Source organism: Bombina bombina, chromosome 6 (assembly GCF_027579735.1).
Source record: "Bombina bombina isolate aBomBom1 chromosome 6, aBomBom1.pri, whole genome shotgun sequence".
Classification (NCBI taxonomy): Eukaryota; Metazoa; Chordata; class Amphibia; order Anura; family Bombinatoridae; genus Bombina; species Bombina bombina.
Window position 1 is genome coordinate 318,040,506 of NC_069504.1, and position 20,502 is coordinate 318,061,007.

Genomic DNA, 20,502 nt, shown 5'->3' on the forward strand with positions numbered 1-20,502 from the left:
AATTGTGTAGGTTGGATAAATACTTTGCGGTACCGGCGAGTACTGACGTTTTTCCTATACCTAAGAGACTAACTGAAATTGTTACTAAGGAGTGGGATAGACCCGGTGTGCCGTTCTCACCCCCTCCAATATTTAGAAAGATGTTTCCAATAGACGCCACCACACGGGACTTATGGCAAACGGTCCCTAAGGTGGAGGGAGCAGTTTCTACTTTAGCTAAGCGTACCACTATCCCGGTGGAGGATAGCTGTGCTTTTTCAGATCCAATGGATAAAAAATTAGAGGGTTACCTTAAGAAAATGTTTGTTCAACAAGGTTTTATATTGCAACCCCTTGCATGCATCGCGCCGATTACGGCTGCGGCAGCATTTTGGATTGAGTCTCTGGAAGAGAACCTTAGTTCAGCTACGCTGGACGACATTACGGACAGGCTTAGAGTCCTTAAACTAGCTAATTCATTCATTTCGGAGGCCGTAGTACATTTAACCAAACTTACGGCTAAGAACTCAGGATTCGCCATTCAGGCACGTAGGGCGCTGTGGCTAAAATCCTGGTCAGCTGATGTAACTTCTAAGTCCAAATTACTTAATATACCTTTCAAGGGGCAAACTTTATTTGGGCCCGGTTTGAAAGAAATTATCGCTGACATTACAGGAGGTAAGGGCCACGCCCTGCCTCAAGACAAAGCCAAAGCTAAGGCTAGACAGTCTAATTTTCGTCCCTTTCGGAATTTCAAAGCAGGAGCAGCATCAACTTCCACTGCACCAAAACAGGAAGGAGCTGTTGCTCGTTACAGACAAGGCTGGAAACCTAACCAGTCCTGGAACAAGGGCAAGCAGGCCAGGAAACCTGCTGCTGCCCCAAAGACAGCATGAACCGAGGGCCCCCGATCCGGGACCGGATCTAGTGGGGGGCAGACTCTCTCTCTTCGCCCAGGCTTGGGCAAGAGATGTTCAGGATCCCTGGGCGCTAGAGATCATATCTCAGGGATACCTTCTAGACTTCAAATTCTCTCCCCCAAGAGGGAGATTTCATCTGTCAAGGTTGTCAACAAACCAGATAAAGAAAGAAGCGTTTCTACGCTGTGTACAAGATCTGTTATTAATCGGAGTGATCCATCCGGTTCCGCGGTCGGAACAAGGACAAGGGTTTTACTCAAACCTGTTTGTGGTTCCCAAAAAAGAGGGAACTTTCAGGCCAATCTTGGATTTAAAGATCCTAAACAAATTCCTAAGAGTTCCATCGTTCAAAATGGAAACTATTCGGACAATCTTACCCATGATCCAAAAGGGTCAGTACATGACCACAGTGGATTTAAAGGATGCTTACCTTCACATACCGATTCACAAAGATCATTACCGGTATCTAAGGTTTGCCTTCTTAGACAGGCATTACCAGTTTGTAGCTCTTCCATTCGGATTGGCTACGGCTCCAAGAATCTTCACAAAGGTTCTGGGTGCCCTTCTGGCGGTACTAAGACCGCGAGGAATTTCGGTAGCTCCGTACCTAGACGACATTCTGATACAAGCTTCAAGCTTTCAAACTGCCAAGTCTCATACAGAGTTAGTTCTGGCATTTCTAAGGTCGCATGGATGGAAAGTGAACGAAAAGAAGAGTTCTCTTTTTCCTCTCACAAGAGTTCCATTCTTGGGGACTCTTATAGATTCTGTAGAAATGAAGATTTATCTGACAGAAGACAGATTAACAAAGCTTCTAAATGCATGCCGTGTCCTTCATTCCATTCAACTCCCGTCAGTAGCTCAATGCATGGAGGTGATCGGCTTAATGGTAGCAGCAATGGACATAGTACCCTTTGCACGTCTACATCTCAGACCGCTGCAATTGTGCATGCTGAGTCAGTGGAATGGGGATTACTCAGACTTGTCCCCTACTCTGAATCTGGATCAAGAGACCAGAAACTCTCTTCTATGGTGGCTTTCTCGGCCACATCTGTCCAGGGGGATGCCATTCAGCAGGCCGGACTGGACAATTGTAACAACAGACGCCAGCCTACTAGGTTGGGGCGCTGTCTGGAATTCTCTGAAGGCTCAGGGACAATGGAATCAGGAGGAAAGTCTCCTGCCAATAAACATTCTGGAATTAAGAGCAGTTCGCCATGCCCTTCTGGCTTGGCCCCAGTTAAAAACTCGGGGGTTCATCAGGTTTCAGTCGGACAACATCACGACTGTAGCTTACATCAACCATCAAGGAGGGACAAGAAGCTCCCTAGCAATGATGGAAGTATCAAAGATAATTCGCTGGGCAGAGTCTCACTCTTGCCACCTGTCAGCAATCCACATCCCGGGAGTGGAGAACTGGGAGGCGGATTTCTTGAGTCGCCAGACTTTTCATCCGGGGGAGTGGGAACTTCATCCGGAGGTCTTTGCCCAAATACTTCGACGTTGGGGCAAACCAGAGATAGATCTCATGGCGTATCGCCAGAACGCCAAACTTCCTCGCTACGGGTCCAGATCCAGGGATCCGGGAGCGGTTCTGATAGATGCCTTGACAGCACCTTGGAACTTCGGGATGGCTTATGTGTTTCCACCCTTCCCGCTGCTTCCTCGATTGATTGCCAAAATCAAACAGGAGAGAGCATCAGTGATTCTAATAGCGCCTGCATGGCCACGCAGGACTTGGTATGCAGATCTAGTGGACATGTCATCCTGTCCGCCTTGGTCTCTACCTCTAAGACAGGACCTTCTGATACAGGGCCCATTCAAACATCAAAATCTAACTTCTCTGAAGCTGACTGCTTGGAAATTGAACGCTTGATTTTATCAAAACGTGGTTTTTCTGAGTCGGTTATTGATACCCTGATACAGGCTAGGAAGCCTGTTACCAGAAGGATTTACCATAAGATATGGCGTAAATACCTATACTGGTGCGAATCCAAAGGTTACTCCTGGAGTAAGGTTAGGATTCCTAGGATATTGTCCTTTCTACAAGAAGGTTTAGAAAAGGGTTTATCGGCTAGCTCATTAAAGGGACAGATCTCAGCTCTGTCCATCTTGTTACACAGGCGTCTGTCAGAAAATCCAGACGTCCAGGCCTTTTGTCAGGCTTTAGCTAGGATCAAGCCTGTGTTTAAAACTGTTGCTCCGCCATGGAGTTTAAACTTAGTTCTTAACGTTTTACAGGGTGTTCCGTTTGAACCCCTTCATTCCATTGATATAAAATTGTTATCTTGGAAAGTTCTGTTTTTAATGGCTATTTCCTCGGCTCGAAGAGTCTCTGAGTTATCAGCCTTACATTGTGATTCTCCTTATCTGATTTTTCACTCAGACAAGGTAGTTCTGCGTACTAAACCTGGGTTCTTACCTAAGGTAGTCACTAACAGGAATATCAATCAAGAGATTGTTGTTCCATCCTTGTGTCCAAATCCTTCTTCAAAGAAGGAACGTCTTCTACACAATCTGGATGTAGTTCGTGCCCTCAAGTTCTACTTGCAGGCAACTAAGGATTTTCGACAAACGTCTTCCCTGTTTGTCGTGTACTCTGGTCAGAGGAGAGGTCATAAGGCTTCGGCTACCTCTCTCTCCTTCTGGCTTCGTAGCATAATTCGTTTAGCCTATGAGGCTGCTGGACAGCAGCCTCCTGAAAGAATTACAGCTCATTCTACTAGAGCTGTGGCTTCCACTTGGGCCTTTAAGAATGAGGCCTCTGTTGAACAGATTTGCAAGGCTGCAACTTGGTCTTCGCTTCATACTTTTTCCAAATTTTACAAATTTGACACTTTTGCTTCTTCGGAGGCTATTTTTGGGAGAAAGGTTCTTCAGGCAGTGGTTCCTTCTGTATAATGAGCCTGCCTATCCCTCCCGTCATCCGTGTACTTTTGCTTTGGTATTGGTATCCCAGAAGTAATGATGACCCGTGGACTGATCACACATAACAGAAGAAAACATAATTTATGCTTACCTGATAAATTCCTTTCTTCTGTTGTGTGATCAGTCCACGGCCCGCCCTGTTTTAAGGCAGGTAAATATCTTTTAAATTATACTCCAGTCACCACTTCACCCTTGGTTTCTCCTTTCTCGTTGATTCTTGGTCGAATGACTGGGAGTGACGTAGAGGGGAGGAGCTATATGCAGCTCTGCTGGGTGAATCCTCTTGCATTTCCTGTTGGGGAGGAGTTATATCCCAGAAGTAATGATGACCCGTGGACTGATCACACAACAGAAGAAAGGAATTTATCAGGTAAGCATAAATTATGTTATTTTCATATAACATAACTTTCAAATGTTAATACATTGTCATGAAGAACTGTAAGATATTGGTTAGTAAAATTCACAAAATTTATGGAGTGGTTTCATATTTTTAAAGCTTTTTTTAATCACATTGCTACTACTTTTTTTTTTAACTTCATTAATTGCTCTGCTATACTCGGTTTCAGATAGTTGTGATATTTTTAAATATATATTGTTATAATTAAACTTTTTTTTTTTTAAAAATAGCTTTTTCTGTGTTTTTGTTTTGAGACGGTTAACATTGATTATTCCACTAGGTGGCAGCCAAGGCAACATAGCTTATTTACAATTACCACTTTCGGAGACCAGAACCAAACATAACTGCCACAATTTCTATAGTTAGGATTATACTTTTACTCAAATCCTGATTTTAAATGCAGAATTAATTTAAAAAAAAAAAACACTTTAATAGGGTGCTTTAAATATTTATAAAAGACATATAGTTATATATTCTTCTGTTTTTTAGTTGTCTTTAATTTTTCCCCATGTTAGCAATGTACAGTTGTTTTAATATGTAAACATCCTCTCTAGGTTTCAGTTAAATTTGGTCCAAGATTAATCAAACAGCTTCAAGTCTCTTATGTTTGTGAAATGTAGTGTACTCCTTCACAGATGACTCATTATTTTGAAACTGAAAGATACAGAGACCACCTCAATAATTTAAACTTCTTTTTAAATCTCATTTGGTCTGTTGAAAATGTATAATTTATGGCATGTTGGTTAAAGTATGCATTTGTAAGCGGAACACAAGCTATAAATGTATTAAAATATATGATGATTTCTCACTGCAGACTTTAAGGATGCCGCTTAGTCTGAAATATGCCTGTCCTTCAGAAAGCACATGGAAGTTAGCCGTATCTTCCCTTCTAAAAGTACTGTCTGTTGGATTACCTGTTGCAAGACAACACGCATCATCTGGGAAGTTTGAGAGTATGTGGCCAGAATTAGCTAATACCTTTGAAGATTTTTTGTTTACGAAAAGGTAGGTAAAGTCTTTATATATGGCACAAATAAAAGTAGTTTTAAATGGGATTTCGCTTTTTTTTCCACATGCCCACTCACTGTGTGATCAAGAAAACGTGTTGACCTTTTGAGTACCATATAACTAAGTTAACATTTTTCTTCTGTTAAGTGTGATCAGTCCACGGGTCATCATTACTTCTGGGATATTAACTCCTCCCCAACAGGAAGTGCAAGAGGATTCACCCAGCAGAGCTGCACATAGCTCCTCCCCTCTACGTCACTCCCAGTCATTCTCTTGCACCCAACGACTAGATAGGAGGTGTGAGAGGGCTATGGTGATTATACTTAGTTTTATATCTTCAATCAAAAGTTTGTTATTTTAAAATAGCACCGGAGTGTGTTATTACCTCTCTGGCAGAGTTTGAAGAAGAATCTACCAGAGTTTTTGCTATGATTTTAGCCGGAGTAGTTAAGATCATATTGCTGTTTCTCGGCCATCTGAGGAGAGGTAAACTTCAGATCAGGGGACAGCGGGCAGATGAATCTGCATAGAGGTATGTAGCAGTTTTTATTTTCTGACAATGGAATTGATGAGAAAATCCTGCCATACCGATATAATGTCATGTATGTATACTTTACACTTCAGTATTCTGGGGAATGGTACTTCACTAGAATTACACTGTAAGAAGTACATTAAGCTGTTTAATAACTAGAAATTATGTTTAACGTTTTTGCTGGAATGTAAAATCGTTTTCATTTGCTGAGGTACTGAGTGAATAAATGTTTGGGCACCATTTTTCCACTTGGCAGTTGCTTAATCTTTTTCTGACAGTTTCTGTTCTCTCTCACTGCTGTGTGTGAGGGGAAGGGCCGTTTTTTTGGCGCCTTTTCTATGCATCAGTTATTTCAGTCAGCAGCTCATTGTATTTCCTGCATGATCCGGTTCATCTCTACAGAACTCAGGGTCTTCAAACTTATTTTGAGGGAGGTAATTTCTCTCAGCAGAGCTGTGAGAATTATAGTTGACTGTGATAAAAAACGTTTATTCTGTAATTGTTTCCTGCTTTCAGAATTTGTTATCTTTGCTATTGGGATTAAACCTTTGCTAAAGTTGTGTTGTTTACAAGGATTGAGGCTATAACTGTTTCAATTTATTAATTTTCAACTGTCATAGATTTTCTGTGCTTCTTAAAGGCACAGTACGTTTTTAATATTATTCTAATTGAATTGTATTCTAAGTTGCAAGTTTATTTGCTAGTGTGTTAAACATGTCTGATTCAGAGGAAGATACCTGTGTCATTTGTTGCAATGCCAAAGTGGAGCCCAATAGAAATTTATGTACTAACTGTATTGATGCTACTTTAAATAAAAGTCAATCTGTACAAATTGAACAAATTTCACCAAACAACGAGGGGAGAGTTATGCCGACTAACTCGCCTCACGTGCCAGTACCTGCATCTCCCGCTCGGGAGGTGCGTGATATTGTAGCGCCGAGTACATCTGGCCGGCCATTACAAATCACATTACAGGATATGGCTTCTGTTATGACTGAAGTTTTGGCTAAATTACCAGAACTAAGAGGTAAGCGTGATCACTCTGGGGTGAGAACAGAGTGCGCTGATATATATTAGGGCCATGTCAGATACTGCGTCACAGGTTGCAGACATGAGGACGGAGAACTTCATTCTGTGGGTGACGGTTCTGATCCAAACAGACTGGATTCAGATATTTCAAATTTAAATTTAAACTGGAAAACCTCCGTGTATTACTAGGGGAGGTGTTAGCGGCTCTGAATGATTGTAACACAGTTGCAATACCAGAGAAAATGTGTAATCCTCTTGCACTTCCTGTTGGGGAGGAGTTAATATCCCAGAAGTAATGATGACCCGTGGACTGATCACACTACAGAAGAAAGGAATTTATCAGGTAAGCATAAATTATGTTTTTTTTTGGTTATTAAAAATGAATTACCCTTGACAAAATGAAGAAAACGTTAATGGCATAAAATGGTTTTATTGAAAAGTCAGAATTAAACTTTTATGATGTAGATAGAGCAACTTTCCAATTCACTTTTATTACCAATTTATTAGCAATAGCTGTGCGCCTCTGTTGAGCCAATGACAAGAGCCATAAAGGTGCAGCCACCAATCACCAGCTAGCTGCCATGTAGTGCACTGATATTCTAAAGATACCAAGAATGAATAGTAATAGAAGAAAAAGCGGATAGTTGTTTAAAATTGCATGCTCTATGTGAATCATGAAAGTTTAATTTTGACTTTACTGTCCCATGAAAATAAAAATAAACCATGATTTGACTACATGGTATGCTTAATGAAATTTATGCCTTTTGGATAACCCTTATTAAATTATTTTAATTACCTTCTATACAAATCATAGAAGTCGTAGGAGTCTGTGTTTTTTTTAAACGTTTTTTTTCTTTCTAGCCCATACCAAATGTGCATATTGTTTGTGGCCATTAAAGGGACAAGAAAGTCAAAATGAAACTTTCACGATTCAGATAAATCTTGTAAGACACTTAAATTCATTCCTATTATCAAATTTACTTTGTTCTCTTGGAATCCTCTGTTGAGAAGCATATTCAAATATGCCCAGCAACAATGCTCTACTAGCTGATGATTGGTGGCTACGCACTCATTTGTCTCTAGTCTTTGGTTCACCAGATGTGTCCAGCTAGATTGCAGCAGTGCATTTCTGCTTTGGAGCTGCCTCTAACTATGTTTTAATTAATTAAGAATTTATTGTAAAATTACGAGATTAAAAAAAAAGTATAAAATATAAAAATATTCACATTCCACAAAAACCTGTAGTTTTCTACCTGTAAAAAATCTAAAAATTTGTTCATTGGCATCCTCTGATTCAGTTAAAGGGACACTGAACCCAATTTTTTTCTTTCGTGATTGAGATAGAGCATGCAATTTTAAGCAACTTTCTAATTTACTCCTATTATCAATTTTTCTTTTGTACTCTTGCTATCTTTATTTAAAAAAAGAAGGCATCTAAGCTAAGGAGCTAGCCAATTTTTGGTTCAGTACACTAGACAACACTTGTTTATTGGTTTATCCACCAATTAGCAAGAACAACCCAGGTTGTTCACCAAATATGGGCCGGCAGCTAAACTTACATTCTTGCTTTTCAAATAAAGATACCAAGGGAATGAAGAGAATTTGATAATAGGAGTAAATCAGAAATCTGAATCCCAAAAGAAAAAAATTGGGTTCAGTTTCCCTTTAAGACCAAACATATGTATTTTTAAAAATATTTTTGATCATTTTAAGGTCTTCATCTACATCTATGTCTAAAATGGTGCAATGGCATAACTCTCATTAGTTATAGCAGAACTACACAAATTCTTAAAAATGACCCCCAAAACTATATATATTTTTCTTTCATGTAATTGGCAAGAGTCCATGAGCTAGTGACGTATGGGATATACAATCCTACCAGGAGGGGCAAAGTTTCCCAAACCTCAAAATGCCTATAAATACACCCCTCACCACACCCACAATTCAGTTTTACAAAATTTGCCTCCTATGGAGGTGGTGAAGTAAGTTTGTGCTTCATTTTCTATGTTGATATGCGCTTCTCAGCATTTTGAAGCCCTATTCCTCTCAGAGTACAGTGAATGTCAGAGGGATGTGAAGGGAGTATCACCTATTGAATGCTATGGTTTTCTTTGCGGGAAATCTTTTTCATAGGTTCTCTGTCATCGGTCGTAGAGATTCATCTCCTACCTCCCTTTTCAGATCGACGATATACTCATATATTCCATTACCTCTACTTATAACCGTTTCAGTACTGGTTTGGCTATCTGCTATATGTGGATGGGTGTCTTTCGGTAAGTATGTTTTCATTACTTAAGACTCTCTCAGCTATGGTTTGGCACTTTATGTATTATTATAAAGTTCTAAATATATGTATTGTACTTATATTTGCCATGAGTCAGGTTTATGTATATTTCCTTTTGCAGACTATCAGTTTCATATTTGGGAGAAAACATATTTAGGAAATATTTTTCTTACCTGTGGTTTAGTCTTTTTTCAAATTGACTGCTTTTTCATTATTTTGCGCGGGCAAAATTAGGCTTGCGAGGTCGCAAAATGCCGATTTTTATTGCGTCACTTTTGGAGTGATAATTTTTTTGGTGCGAAAGGTACGTCCGGTGACGCAAATTCGACATTTCCAGCGTCTTAGTTGATGCTGAGTTTCCTTGCACAAGGTTGCGTCTGCAATGACGCGAATATGTCATTTCCGGATGTTGTTAGCGACAAAAAATTTCATTTTGTGTTGTGCGTCATACTTGGCGCCAAATAATTTCATTATTTAAACACCATTCCTATATGCATCTTGCCTTTTTCTATTTCAGAGGGCTATGCTGTTTGCATTTTTTTCCATTCCTGAAACTGCCATATAAGGAAATTGATAATTTTGCTTTATATGTTGTTTTTTCTCTTACATTTGTAAAATGTCTCAATCTGATCCTGTCTCAGAAACCACTGTTGGAACCCTGCTGCCTGATAACAGTTCTACCAAAGCTAAGTGTATCTGTTGTAAATTTGTGGAGATTATATCTCCTGCTGTAGTATGTAATAGTTGTTATGATAAGCTTTTACATGCAGAGAATGTATCCATCAGTAATAGTACAATGCCGGTTGTTCCTTCAACATCTAACGTACATGATATCCCTGTGAGTATAAAAGATTTTATTGCTGATGCGATTCAGAAGGCTTTGTCTGCTATCCCGCCTTCTGATAAACATAAAAGGTCTTTTAAAACTTCTCATAAAGTTGATGAAATTTCAAATGACCGACAACATACTGAATTATCCTCCTCTGATGAGGATCTATCTGATTCAGAAGATCCTTCCTCAGATATTGACACTGACAAATCTACTTATTTATTTAAAATGGAGTATATTCGTTCCTTGTTAAAAGAGGTGTTGATTACATTGGATATTAAGGAAACTAGTGCTCTTAATATTAAAACTAGTAAACGTTTAAATTCTGTTTATAAACCTCCTGTGGTTACTCCAGAGGTTTTTCCAGTTCCTGATGCTATTTCTGATATGATTTCTAAGGAATGGAATAGGCCTGGTACTTCTTTTATCCCTTCTTCAAGGTTTAAAAAATTGTATCCTTTGCCAGCAGTTAGATTGGAGTTTTGGGAAAAGATCCCCAAAATTGATGGGGCTATTTTTACTCTTGCCAAACGTACTACTATTCCTATGGAAGATAGTACTTCCTTTAAGGACCCTTTAGATAGGAAACTTGAATCTTATGTAAGGAAAGCTTATTTATATTCTGGCTATCTTCTCAGACCTGCCATTTCTATGGCTGATGTTGCAGCTGCATCAGCTTTTTGGTTGGAAAGTTTAGCGCAACAGGAAATCGATCCTGATTTGTCTAGCATTGTTCGCTTGCTTCAACATGCTAATCATTTTATCTGTGATGCCATTTTTGATATCATCAAAATTGATGTTAAATCTATGCCTTTAGCTATTTTAGCTAGAAGAGCTTTGTGGCTCAAATATTGGAATACTGACATGGTATCTAAGTCTAGATTACTATCTCTTTCTTTCCAAGGTAATAATTTATTTGGTTCTCAGTTAGATTTGATTATTTCAACTGTCACTGGGGGAAGGGAGTTTTTTTGCCTCAGGATAAAAGACCTAAGGGTAAATCTAAAGCTTCTAACCATTTTCTTTCCTTTCGACAAAATAAGGAACAGAAAGCTAATCCTTCCCCCAAAGAATCTGGTTTCAATTGGAAACCTTCTTCAACTTGGAGTAAATCCAAACCATTTAATAAACCAAAGCCAAAGCCAGCCCCCAAGTCTGCATGAAGGTGCGGCCCTCATTCCAGCTCAGCTGGTAGGGGGCAGATTAAGGTTTTTCAAGGATATTTGGATAAATTCTGTCCAAAATCAATGGATTCAGAGCATTGTCTCTCAAGGGTACCGAATAGGATTCAGAGTAAGACCTCCTGTGAGAAGATTTTTTTTCTCTCACGCATCCCAGCAAGTCCAGTAAAGGCTCAGGATTTTCTGAAGTGTGTTTCAGACCTGGAGCTTTCAGGGGTAATCATACCAGTTCCGTTTCAGGAACAGGGTCTGGGGTTTTATTCAAATCTATTCGTTGTCCCAAAGAAAGAACATTAATTCAGACCAGTTTTGGATCTAAAGATTTTAAATCGATATGTAAGAGTACCAACTTTCAAAATGGTGACTATAAGGACTATTCTGCCTTTTGTTCAGCTAGGGCATTATGTATCCACAACAGACTTACAGGATGCATATCTTCATATTCCGATTCATCCAGACCAATATCAGTTTCTGAGATTTTCTTTTCTAGACAAGCATTACCAATTTGTCGCTCTTCCATTTGGCCTAGCGACAGCTCCAAAAATCTTTTCAAAGGTTCTTGGTGCCCTACTCTCTGTAATCAGAGAACAGGTATTGCGGTGTTTCCTTATTTGGACGATATCTTGGTACTAGCTCAGTCTTTACATTCTGCAGAATCTCACATGAATCTACTAGTGTTGTTTCTTCAAAGACATGGTTGGAGGATCAATTTACCAAAAAGTTCCTTGATTCCTCCCAGTCCAGGGATCCTCAGACGGAGGCGGTGGATGCGTTAGCAGTTCCTTGATGTTACCAACCTGCTTATATTTTCCCGCCTCTAGTTCTTCTTCCAAGAGTGATCTCCAAGATCATCGTGGAACAATCGCTTGTGTTGCTGGTAGCTCCAGCATGGCCTCACAGGTTTTGGTATGCGGATCTTGTTCGGATGTCCAATTGCCAACCTTGGCCACTTCCTTTAAGACCAGACCTTCTGTCTCAAGGTCCGTTTTTCCATCAGGATCTCAAGTCATTAAATTTGAAGGTATGGAAATTGAATGCCTAGTGCTTAGTCATAAAGGTTTCTCTGATTCAGTGATTAATACTATGTTACAAGCTTGTAAATCTGTTTCTAGGAAGATTTATTATCAAGTTTTGAAGACTTATATTTCATGGTGTTCTCATAAATTCTCCTGGCATTCTTTTATAATTCCTAGAATTTTTACAGTTTCTTCAGGATGGTTTGGACAAAGGTTTGTCTGTAAGTTCCTTGAAGGGACAAATCTCTGCTCTTTCTGTTTTATTTCACAGAAAGATTGCTAAGCTTCCTGATATTCACTGTTTTGTACAGGCTTTGGTCCGTATCAAGCCTGTCATTAAATCAATCTCTCCTCCTTGGAGTCTTAATTTGGTTTTGAAGTCTTTACAGGCTTCTCCGTTTGAGCCTATGCATTCTTTGGACATTAAACTACTTTCTTGGAAAGTGTTGTTCCTTTTTTCCATCTCTTCTGCTAGAAGAGTTTCCGAATTATCTGCTCTTTCTTGTGAATCTCCTTTTTTGATTTTTCATCAGGATAAGGCATTTTTGCGGACTTCATTTAAATTTCTACCTAAGGTTGTGAATTCCAACATTAATAGAGAAATTGTTGTTCCTTCGTGTGCCTAATCCTAAGAATTCTTTGGAGGAGATCCTTACATTCTTTGGATGTTGTAAGAGCTTTGAAATATTATGTTGAAGCTACTAAAGATTTCAGGAAGACTTCTAGTCTATTTGTTATCTTTTCTGGTTCTAGGAAAGGTCAGAAGGCTTCTGCCATTTCCTTGGCATCTTGGTTAAAGCTTTTGATTCATCAGGCTTATTTGGAGTCGGGTCAGGCCCCGCCTCAGAGAATTACAGCTCATTTTACTAGATCAATCTCCACTTCGTGGACTTTTAAGAATGAAGCTTCAGTTGATCAGATTTGCAAAGCAGCAACTTGGTCTTCTTTGCATACATTTACTAAATTCTACCGTTTTTATGTATTTGCTTCTTTGGAAGCAGTTTTTGGTAGAACAGTTTTTCAGGCAGCTGTTTCAGTTTGATTCCTCTGCTTATGTTTACTTTTTTTCTTTTCATTTATGAGAATAAACTTATAGTTTGGGTTATGGATTCATTTTTTCAGCGGAAAATGGCTGGTATTATTTTATTCAAGGAAAGGAGACAATGGCACTACTCACTTAATTATGTGTTATAACGTTCCCCTACTGGTATTGATATACTGTAATGTGAATTATCTAATAGGGGTAGGTGCTTGTACCTGAGAACAAACTATACAAAAAATCAGTGGGGGACTGACAAAAGGGTACAAATATAGCACTCTATGAACGTTATTATTGGTACAAAAATTAGGAAATTTAAAATATAACTTTTACTAGATCAAGTTAAAAAACAGGGGATTAACAAACATAATTAAAAGTATAAATTTGGATCCACCACTTTTTAACCAGATACTGTCACTGCTGGTTAATAGAGACAAACACCTTTGTTAGGTATATGTAAGTCTCTTGTAAATCAAATGACAAGATTATCTCTTGGCATATTACTCATATAAGGTAACAATACTCCTAATTCAATGTAGGTTTTGAGGCCACTGATAAATTACAGTGAATTAAACTATCACAAGTTAAAGGTCAGATAGACTGTTGATGGTTATCCATGAATATCTTGGTAGTTTGCACTGAAATATCTTTACCTATGGTTGTAAGGAGTTGTGAACTCAGATATTAAATTACCTGTTAATACCGTTAGTGAAATATTGCTCCTAAGTATCTATATTCATAAGGATAAGTATTGTGCTACCCACACTGATATAGAGAGTGGGATATCTCACACTTTACTGATTTTTACCTGTTAATATCTGACACACTCCTAATTTTTACCTGTTAATACCGTAGAGATTGGTACTAGATTTTTCTAAAGTATTTGGTAGAAAGTCCGTTACCTAATAGGTATCACTAGAATATTGTGAATTAAGGTAAATCTGACTCTATTACCAACTATATTTTGTGAATAACTTAAATACTATATATACTAGGCCTGGCCTAGATCAATACCTATATTACCTATGAGTAAGCAAGGTTTGTGGTATACCTAGTGTAGCTCGATCAGCTTACAGCTTACCTATGGTTGTAAGGAGTTGTGAACTCAGATATTAAATTACCTGTTAATACCGTTAGTGAAATATTGCTCCTGAATATCTATGTTCTTAAGGATAAGTATTGTGCTACCCACACTGATATAGAGAGTGGGATATCTCACACATTACTGATTTTTACCTGTTAATACCGTTAATATCTGACACATTCCTGATTTTTACCTGTTAATACCGTAAAGATTAGTACTAGATTTTTCTAAAGTATTTGGTAGAAAGTCCGTTACCTAATAGGTATCACTAGAATATTGTGAATTAAGGTAAATCTGACTCTATTACCAACTATATTTTGTGAATAACTTGAATACTATATATACTAGGCCTGGCCTAGATCAATACCTATATTACCTATGAGTAAGCAAGGTTTGTGGTATACCTAGTGTAGCTCGATCAGCTTACAGCTTACCTATGGTTGTAAGGAGTTGTGAACTCAGATATTAAATTACCTGTTAATACCGTTAGTGAAATATTGCTCCTGAATATCTATGTTCTTAAGGATAAGTATTGTGCTACCCACACTGATATAGAGAGTGGGATATCTCACACATTACTGATTTTTACCTGTTAATACCGTTAATATCTGACACATTCCTGATTTTTACCTGTTAATACCGTAAAGATTAGTACTAGATTTTTCTAAAGTATTTGGTAGAAAGTCCGTTACCTAATAGGTATCACTAGAATATTGTGAATTAAGGTAAATCTGACTCTATTACCAACTATATTTTGTGAATAACTTGAATACTATATATACTAGGCCTGGCCTAGATCAATACCTATATTACCTATGAGTAAGCAAGGTTTGTGGTATACCTAGTGTAGCTCGATCAGCTTAGACTAGACACCGCTATTGCGGCAGAAACTATTTTTATACCATTTTATATTGTCATTTGAAAAAGAATGGTGGATCAACAAATTAAATTAAAAACAACAATTAGGGAAGAACAGGGGGACGCCACTGACGCGTTTCGCCGTGGTGGCTGTATCAAAGGGCAGTCTCACTCTGTTTGCGTGAGATTTAAATACCCTAAGGTGTTGGCGGATTGGCTGTTAGGAACGGCCTTATCTGTAATCATTGATTGGATTGGTCATAATCGAGGGTGTGTGACTTAAGATGCGTGTTGATTGGTCTATTTGCCTCAGCTCTTTATCTGTATTTGTCTCGATAATGTTGTTATCTGCATATATTTAACAATGTTATTTAGTTGGCACCACAATCTTATTGTGTCTCTTATATGATAATGTTGATGTCATTCACTTATTTGTATATAGTTGTATACTTGTTAACTGGTCGTGATCGTAGCCTTTCTGTTATTGGGTACCGCATCTGTCAATCATAGTGACTTGACTTGCGAGAGCAGAGACACGGATGTTGATTGGCCTGAATATCAGGTTATTCAGATTTACGTCATCCTCATTCGTGACTTGGCTTTCATACGCCCATCTCATGTTATTGGGTGACGGATCTGTCTGTCAATGTCATTCAGTGTCTCCGCCGTTTCGCGTTCTCACATCATGTTTGTAACTATGATGAACGGAATGATCGTAACAAGTTGTATAATATATACAATAGATGTTATAATTGATGTGTATCTTGTGCCAATTTCAACTTTGTATTTGGGAGTTATCAATGATATTTATGTTATCCAATGTCATATTTGATTTAAAATGTGCTGTTAGTTCATTCTTTGGATCTTTCTGCATACCAGGCTATTTTATGTTTAGGGGAATCTCTATCTTATAATAATAATAATGTTTAATGCCTAGATTGAATAGGTGCACAAAATAATAAAAGTGAGACAAATTGTGAAAAAGAATAAAAAGTGGAAAAATGGAGTGTTGTGAGTGAATGTCATCAAATAATAATAATGAGTGGAATAATGTCAATAAAAGTTGATATGTTGGTGCTACTTTAATAATAATTAAATTTTTAGAATATTGAATATTGTGTGCCTTATGGGTGTATCGAGGATAAATAAGAAATTTAGTTGACGAGAAAAGGGGTGTATAAAAATAGTCGTTATACATAGCAGAAAATGCTAATAGTGTTGTGACCATATAAGTGTGATCAGTGAATTGGAGCAGTGTATACTGAAATATTGGTGTAATAAAATTTAGTGTAATACTTGACACTTAAAAGTGCTTAAAAAATGAATTTATAAAGATAGAGTCCACATCCTAGAATATGTATATATTGCAGAAAAGTGTATGGAGTTCCAACTTTTTGGATCTAAAAATAGCCAAAGACGAAAATGGCAATCTGACAACTGATCTATTCCGTAAACAAACTGCAACAAACTCAATTTTACATCATAGCAGTGCCCATACCCAAAGCACACTCAGATCCCTGCCAGTAGGCGAATTTCTAAGAACACGTAGAAATTGTTCCTCAGACTCAATATTCAAAATAAGAGCAAAGGAATTGGAAACCAGATTGAAAGCACGAGGCTACAGTAATAGAAGCCTGAAAAAAGCCAAATATAGAGCCTTACACACTCCAAGACAAGATCTCCTATTTCCTAAATCTAAGAGGAAGACAAAAAAACCAGACTAATAACCACATTCAACTCACAAATTCAGGATGTAACACAGATTATACAAAAATCGTGGTATATTCTTCAGAATGATCCGGATTTGAGTGAAAGCCTTGGAGATAGAATCTCTATCTGCTACCGGCGATCCAGGAATTTGAAGGACAGACTAGTCCAGAGTCATTTTGTAAAGGAAGAAGGCTAAAATCTCATATCCTGGAAATTATCCATGCCGAAACTGCACGTACTGCCCCAATACTTTTCAGATTGACCAAATCAAAGACAGATTTGGGAAAGTACACCACATCAAACAACATATCACATGCACCACTGCGAGTGTGATATACGTGTTACAATGCAGTTGCAAATTAAACTACGTAGGTATGACCTCACGCCTACTCAAAAAGAGGGTAGGCGAACACATGTGTAATATAAGAAATGCTGAATCAGACCTCCAAAGAGGCAAAAAGATCACCCAGATAGCCAAACATTTTCTGCACAAACATGATTCAAATACTGAACATCTATCCTTTTTTGGCTTAGAAAAAATATCATTAGGAATCAGAGGAGGAGACTTAGAAGATGCATTACTTCAGGCAGAATGCAAATGGATTTACTTGCTCAATTCTGTCAATCCACATGGTCTCAATGAAAATAACAACTACTATGTATTTCTTCCTAAATAAAAGTATCAAATAAAACGATAAAATAGCATCTGTAGTTAACATTCTAATGAATTATCTCTGAACGACAAGGAGAGTTACTAATAAAATATATCCAATGCTGGATTTACTATCCTATACATGGATAAGACTATATGTAACACAAAAAAGATTCACATGGAAATATGGGTATGGAACTCCATACACTTTTCTGCAATATATACATATTCTAGGATGTGGACTCTATCTTTATAAATTCATTTTTTAAGCACTTTTAATTGTCAAGTATTACACTAAATTTTATTACACCAATATTTCAGTATACACTGCTCCAATTCACTGATCACACTTATATGGTCACAACACTATTAGCATTTTCTGCTATGTATAACGACTATTTTTATACACCCCTTTTCTCGTCAACTAAATTTCTTATTTATCCTCGATACACCCATAAGGCACACAATATTCAATATTCTAAAAATGTAATTATTATTAAAGTAGCACCAACATATCAACTTTTATTGACATTATTCCACTCATTATTATTATTTGATGACATTCACTCACAACACTCCGTTTTTCCACTTTTTATTCTTTTTCACAATTTGTCTCACTTTTATTATTTTGTGCACCTATTCAATCTAGGCATTAAACATTATTATTATTATAAGATAGAGATTCCCCTAAACATAAAATAGCCTGGTATGCAGAAAGATCCAAAGAATGAACTAACAGCACATTTTAAATCAAATATGACATTGGATAACATAAATATCATTGATAACTCCCAAATACAAAGTTGAAATTGGCACAAGATACACATCAATTATAACATCTATTGTATATATTATACAACTTGTTACGATCATTCCGTTCATCATAGTTACAAACATGATGTGAGAACGCGAAAACGGCGGAGACACTGAATGACATTGACAGACAGATCCGTCACCCAATAACATGAGATGGGCGTATGAAAGCCGAGTCACGAATGAGGATGACGTAAATCTGAATAACCTGATATTCAGGCCAATCAACATCCGTGTCTCTGCTCTCGCAAGTCAAGTCACTATGATTGACAGATGCGGTACCCAATAACAGAAAGGCTACGATCACGACCAGTTAACAAGTATACAACTATATACAAATAAGTGAATGACATCAACATTATCATATAAGAGACACAATAAGATTGTGGTGCCAACTAAATAACATTGTTAAATATATGCAGATAACAACATTATCGAGACAAATACAGATAAAGAGCTGAGGCAAATAGACCAATCAACACGCATCTTAAGTCACACACCCTCGATTATGACCAATCCAATCAATGATTACAGATAAGGCCGTTCCTAACAGCCAATCCGCCAACACCTTAGGGTATTTAAATCTCACGCAAACAGAGTGAGACTGCCCTTTGATACAGCCACCACGGCGAAACGCGTCAGTGGCGTCCCCCTGTTCTTCCCTAATTGTTGTTTTTAATTTAATTTGTTGATCCACCATTCTTTTTCAAATGACAATATAAAATGGTATAAAAATAGTTTCTGCCGCAATAGCGGTGTCTAGTCTAAGCTGATCGAGCTACACTAGGTATACCACAAACCTTGCTTACTCATAGGTAATATAGGTATTGATCTAGGCCAGGCCTAGTATATATAGTATTTAAGTTATTCACAAAATATAGTTGGTAATAGAGTCAGATTTACCTTAATTCACAATATTCTAGTGATACCTATTAGGTAACGGACTTTCTACCAAATACTTTAGAAAAATCTAGTACCAATCTCTACGGTATTAACAGGTAAAAATTAGGAGTGTGTCAGATATTAACGGTATTAACAGGTAAAAATCAGTAATGTGTGAGATATCCCACTCTCTATATCAGTGTGGGTAGCACAATACTTATCCTTATGAATATAGATACTTAGGAGCAATATTTCACTAACGGTATTAACAGGTAATTTAATATCTGAGTTCACAACTCCTTACAACCATAGGTAAAGATATATTTCAGTGCAAACTACCAAGATATTCATGGATAACCATCAACAGTCTATCTGACCTTTTACTTGTGATAGTTTAATTCACTGTAATTTATCAGTGGCCTCAAAACCTACCTTGAATTAGGAGTATTGTTACCTTATATGAGTAATATGCCAAGAGATAATCTTGTCATTTGATTTACAAGAGACTTACATATACCTAACAAAGGTGTTTGTCTCTATTAACCAGCAGTGACAGTATCTGGTTAAAAAGTGGTGGATCCAAATTTATACTTTTAATTATGTTTGTTAATCCCCTGTTTTTTAACTTGATCTAGTAAAAGTTATATTTTAATTTCCTAATTTTTGTACCAATAATAACGTTCATAGAGTGCTATATTTGTACCCTTTTGTCAGTCCCCCACTGATTTTTTGTATGGTATTATTTTATCCCTCCCTCTCTAGTGACTCTTCTGTGGACTTCCACATCTTGGGTATTTCTATCCCATACGTCACTAGCTCATGGACTCTTGCCAATTACATGAAAGAAAACATAATTTATGTAAGAACTTACCTGATAAATTCATTTCTTTCATATTGGCAAGAGTCCATGAGACCCACCCTTTTTATGGTTATGATTTTTTTGTATAAAGCACAATTTTCTCCAACATAGGTGTGTCCGGTCCACGGCGTCATCCTTACTTGTGGGATATTCTCTTCCCCAACAGGAAATGGCAAAGAGCCCAGCAAAGCTGGTCACATGATCCCTCCTAGGCTCCGCCTACCCCAGTCATTCTCTTTGCCGTTGTACAGGCAACATCTCCACGGAGATGGCTTAGAGTTTTTTAGTGTTTAACTGTAGTTTTTATTATTCAATCAAGAGTTTGTTATTTTAAAATAGTGCTGGTATGTACTATTTACTCAGAAACAGAAAAGAGATGAAGATTTCTGTTTGTATGAGGAAAATGATTTTAGCACCGTAACTAAAATCCATGGCTGTTCCACACAGGACTGTTGAGAGCAATTAACTTCAGTTGGGGGAACAGTGTGCAGTCTCTTACTGC

The 20,502-nt window shown here is 37.6% G+C and overlaps 1 protein-coding gene across 1 annotated transcript in view; it reads left to right on the forward strand.

Moving 5' to 3' along the window:
- MON2 (MON2 homolog, regulator of endosome-to-Golgi trafficking) overlaps nucleotides 1–20,502 on the forward strand; it is a 388,187-nt gene that overhangs the window by 303,362 nt on the left and 64,323 nt on the right. Inside the window, 1 exon segment of the mRNA XM_053719242.1 lies at nucleotides 5,039–5,229. Coding sequence (XP_053575217.1) covers nucleotides 5,039–5,229 — 191 coding nt within the window.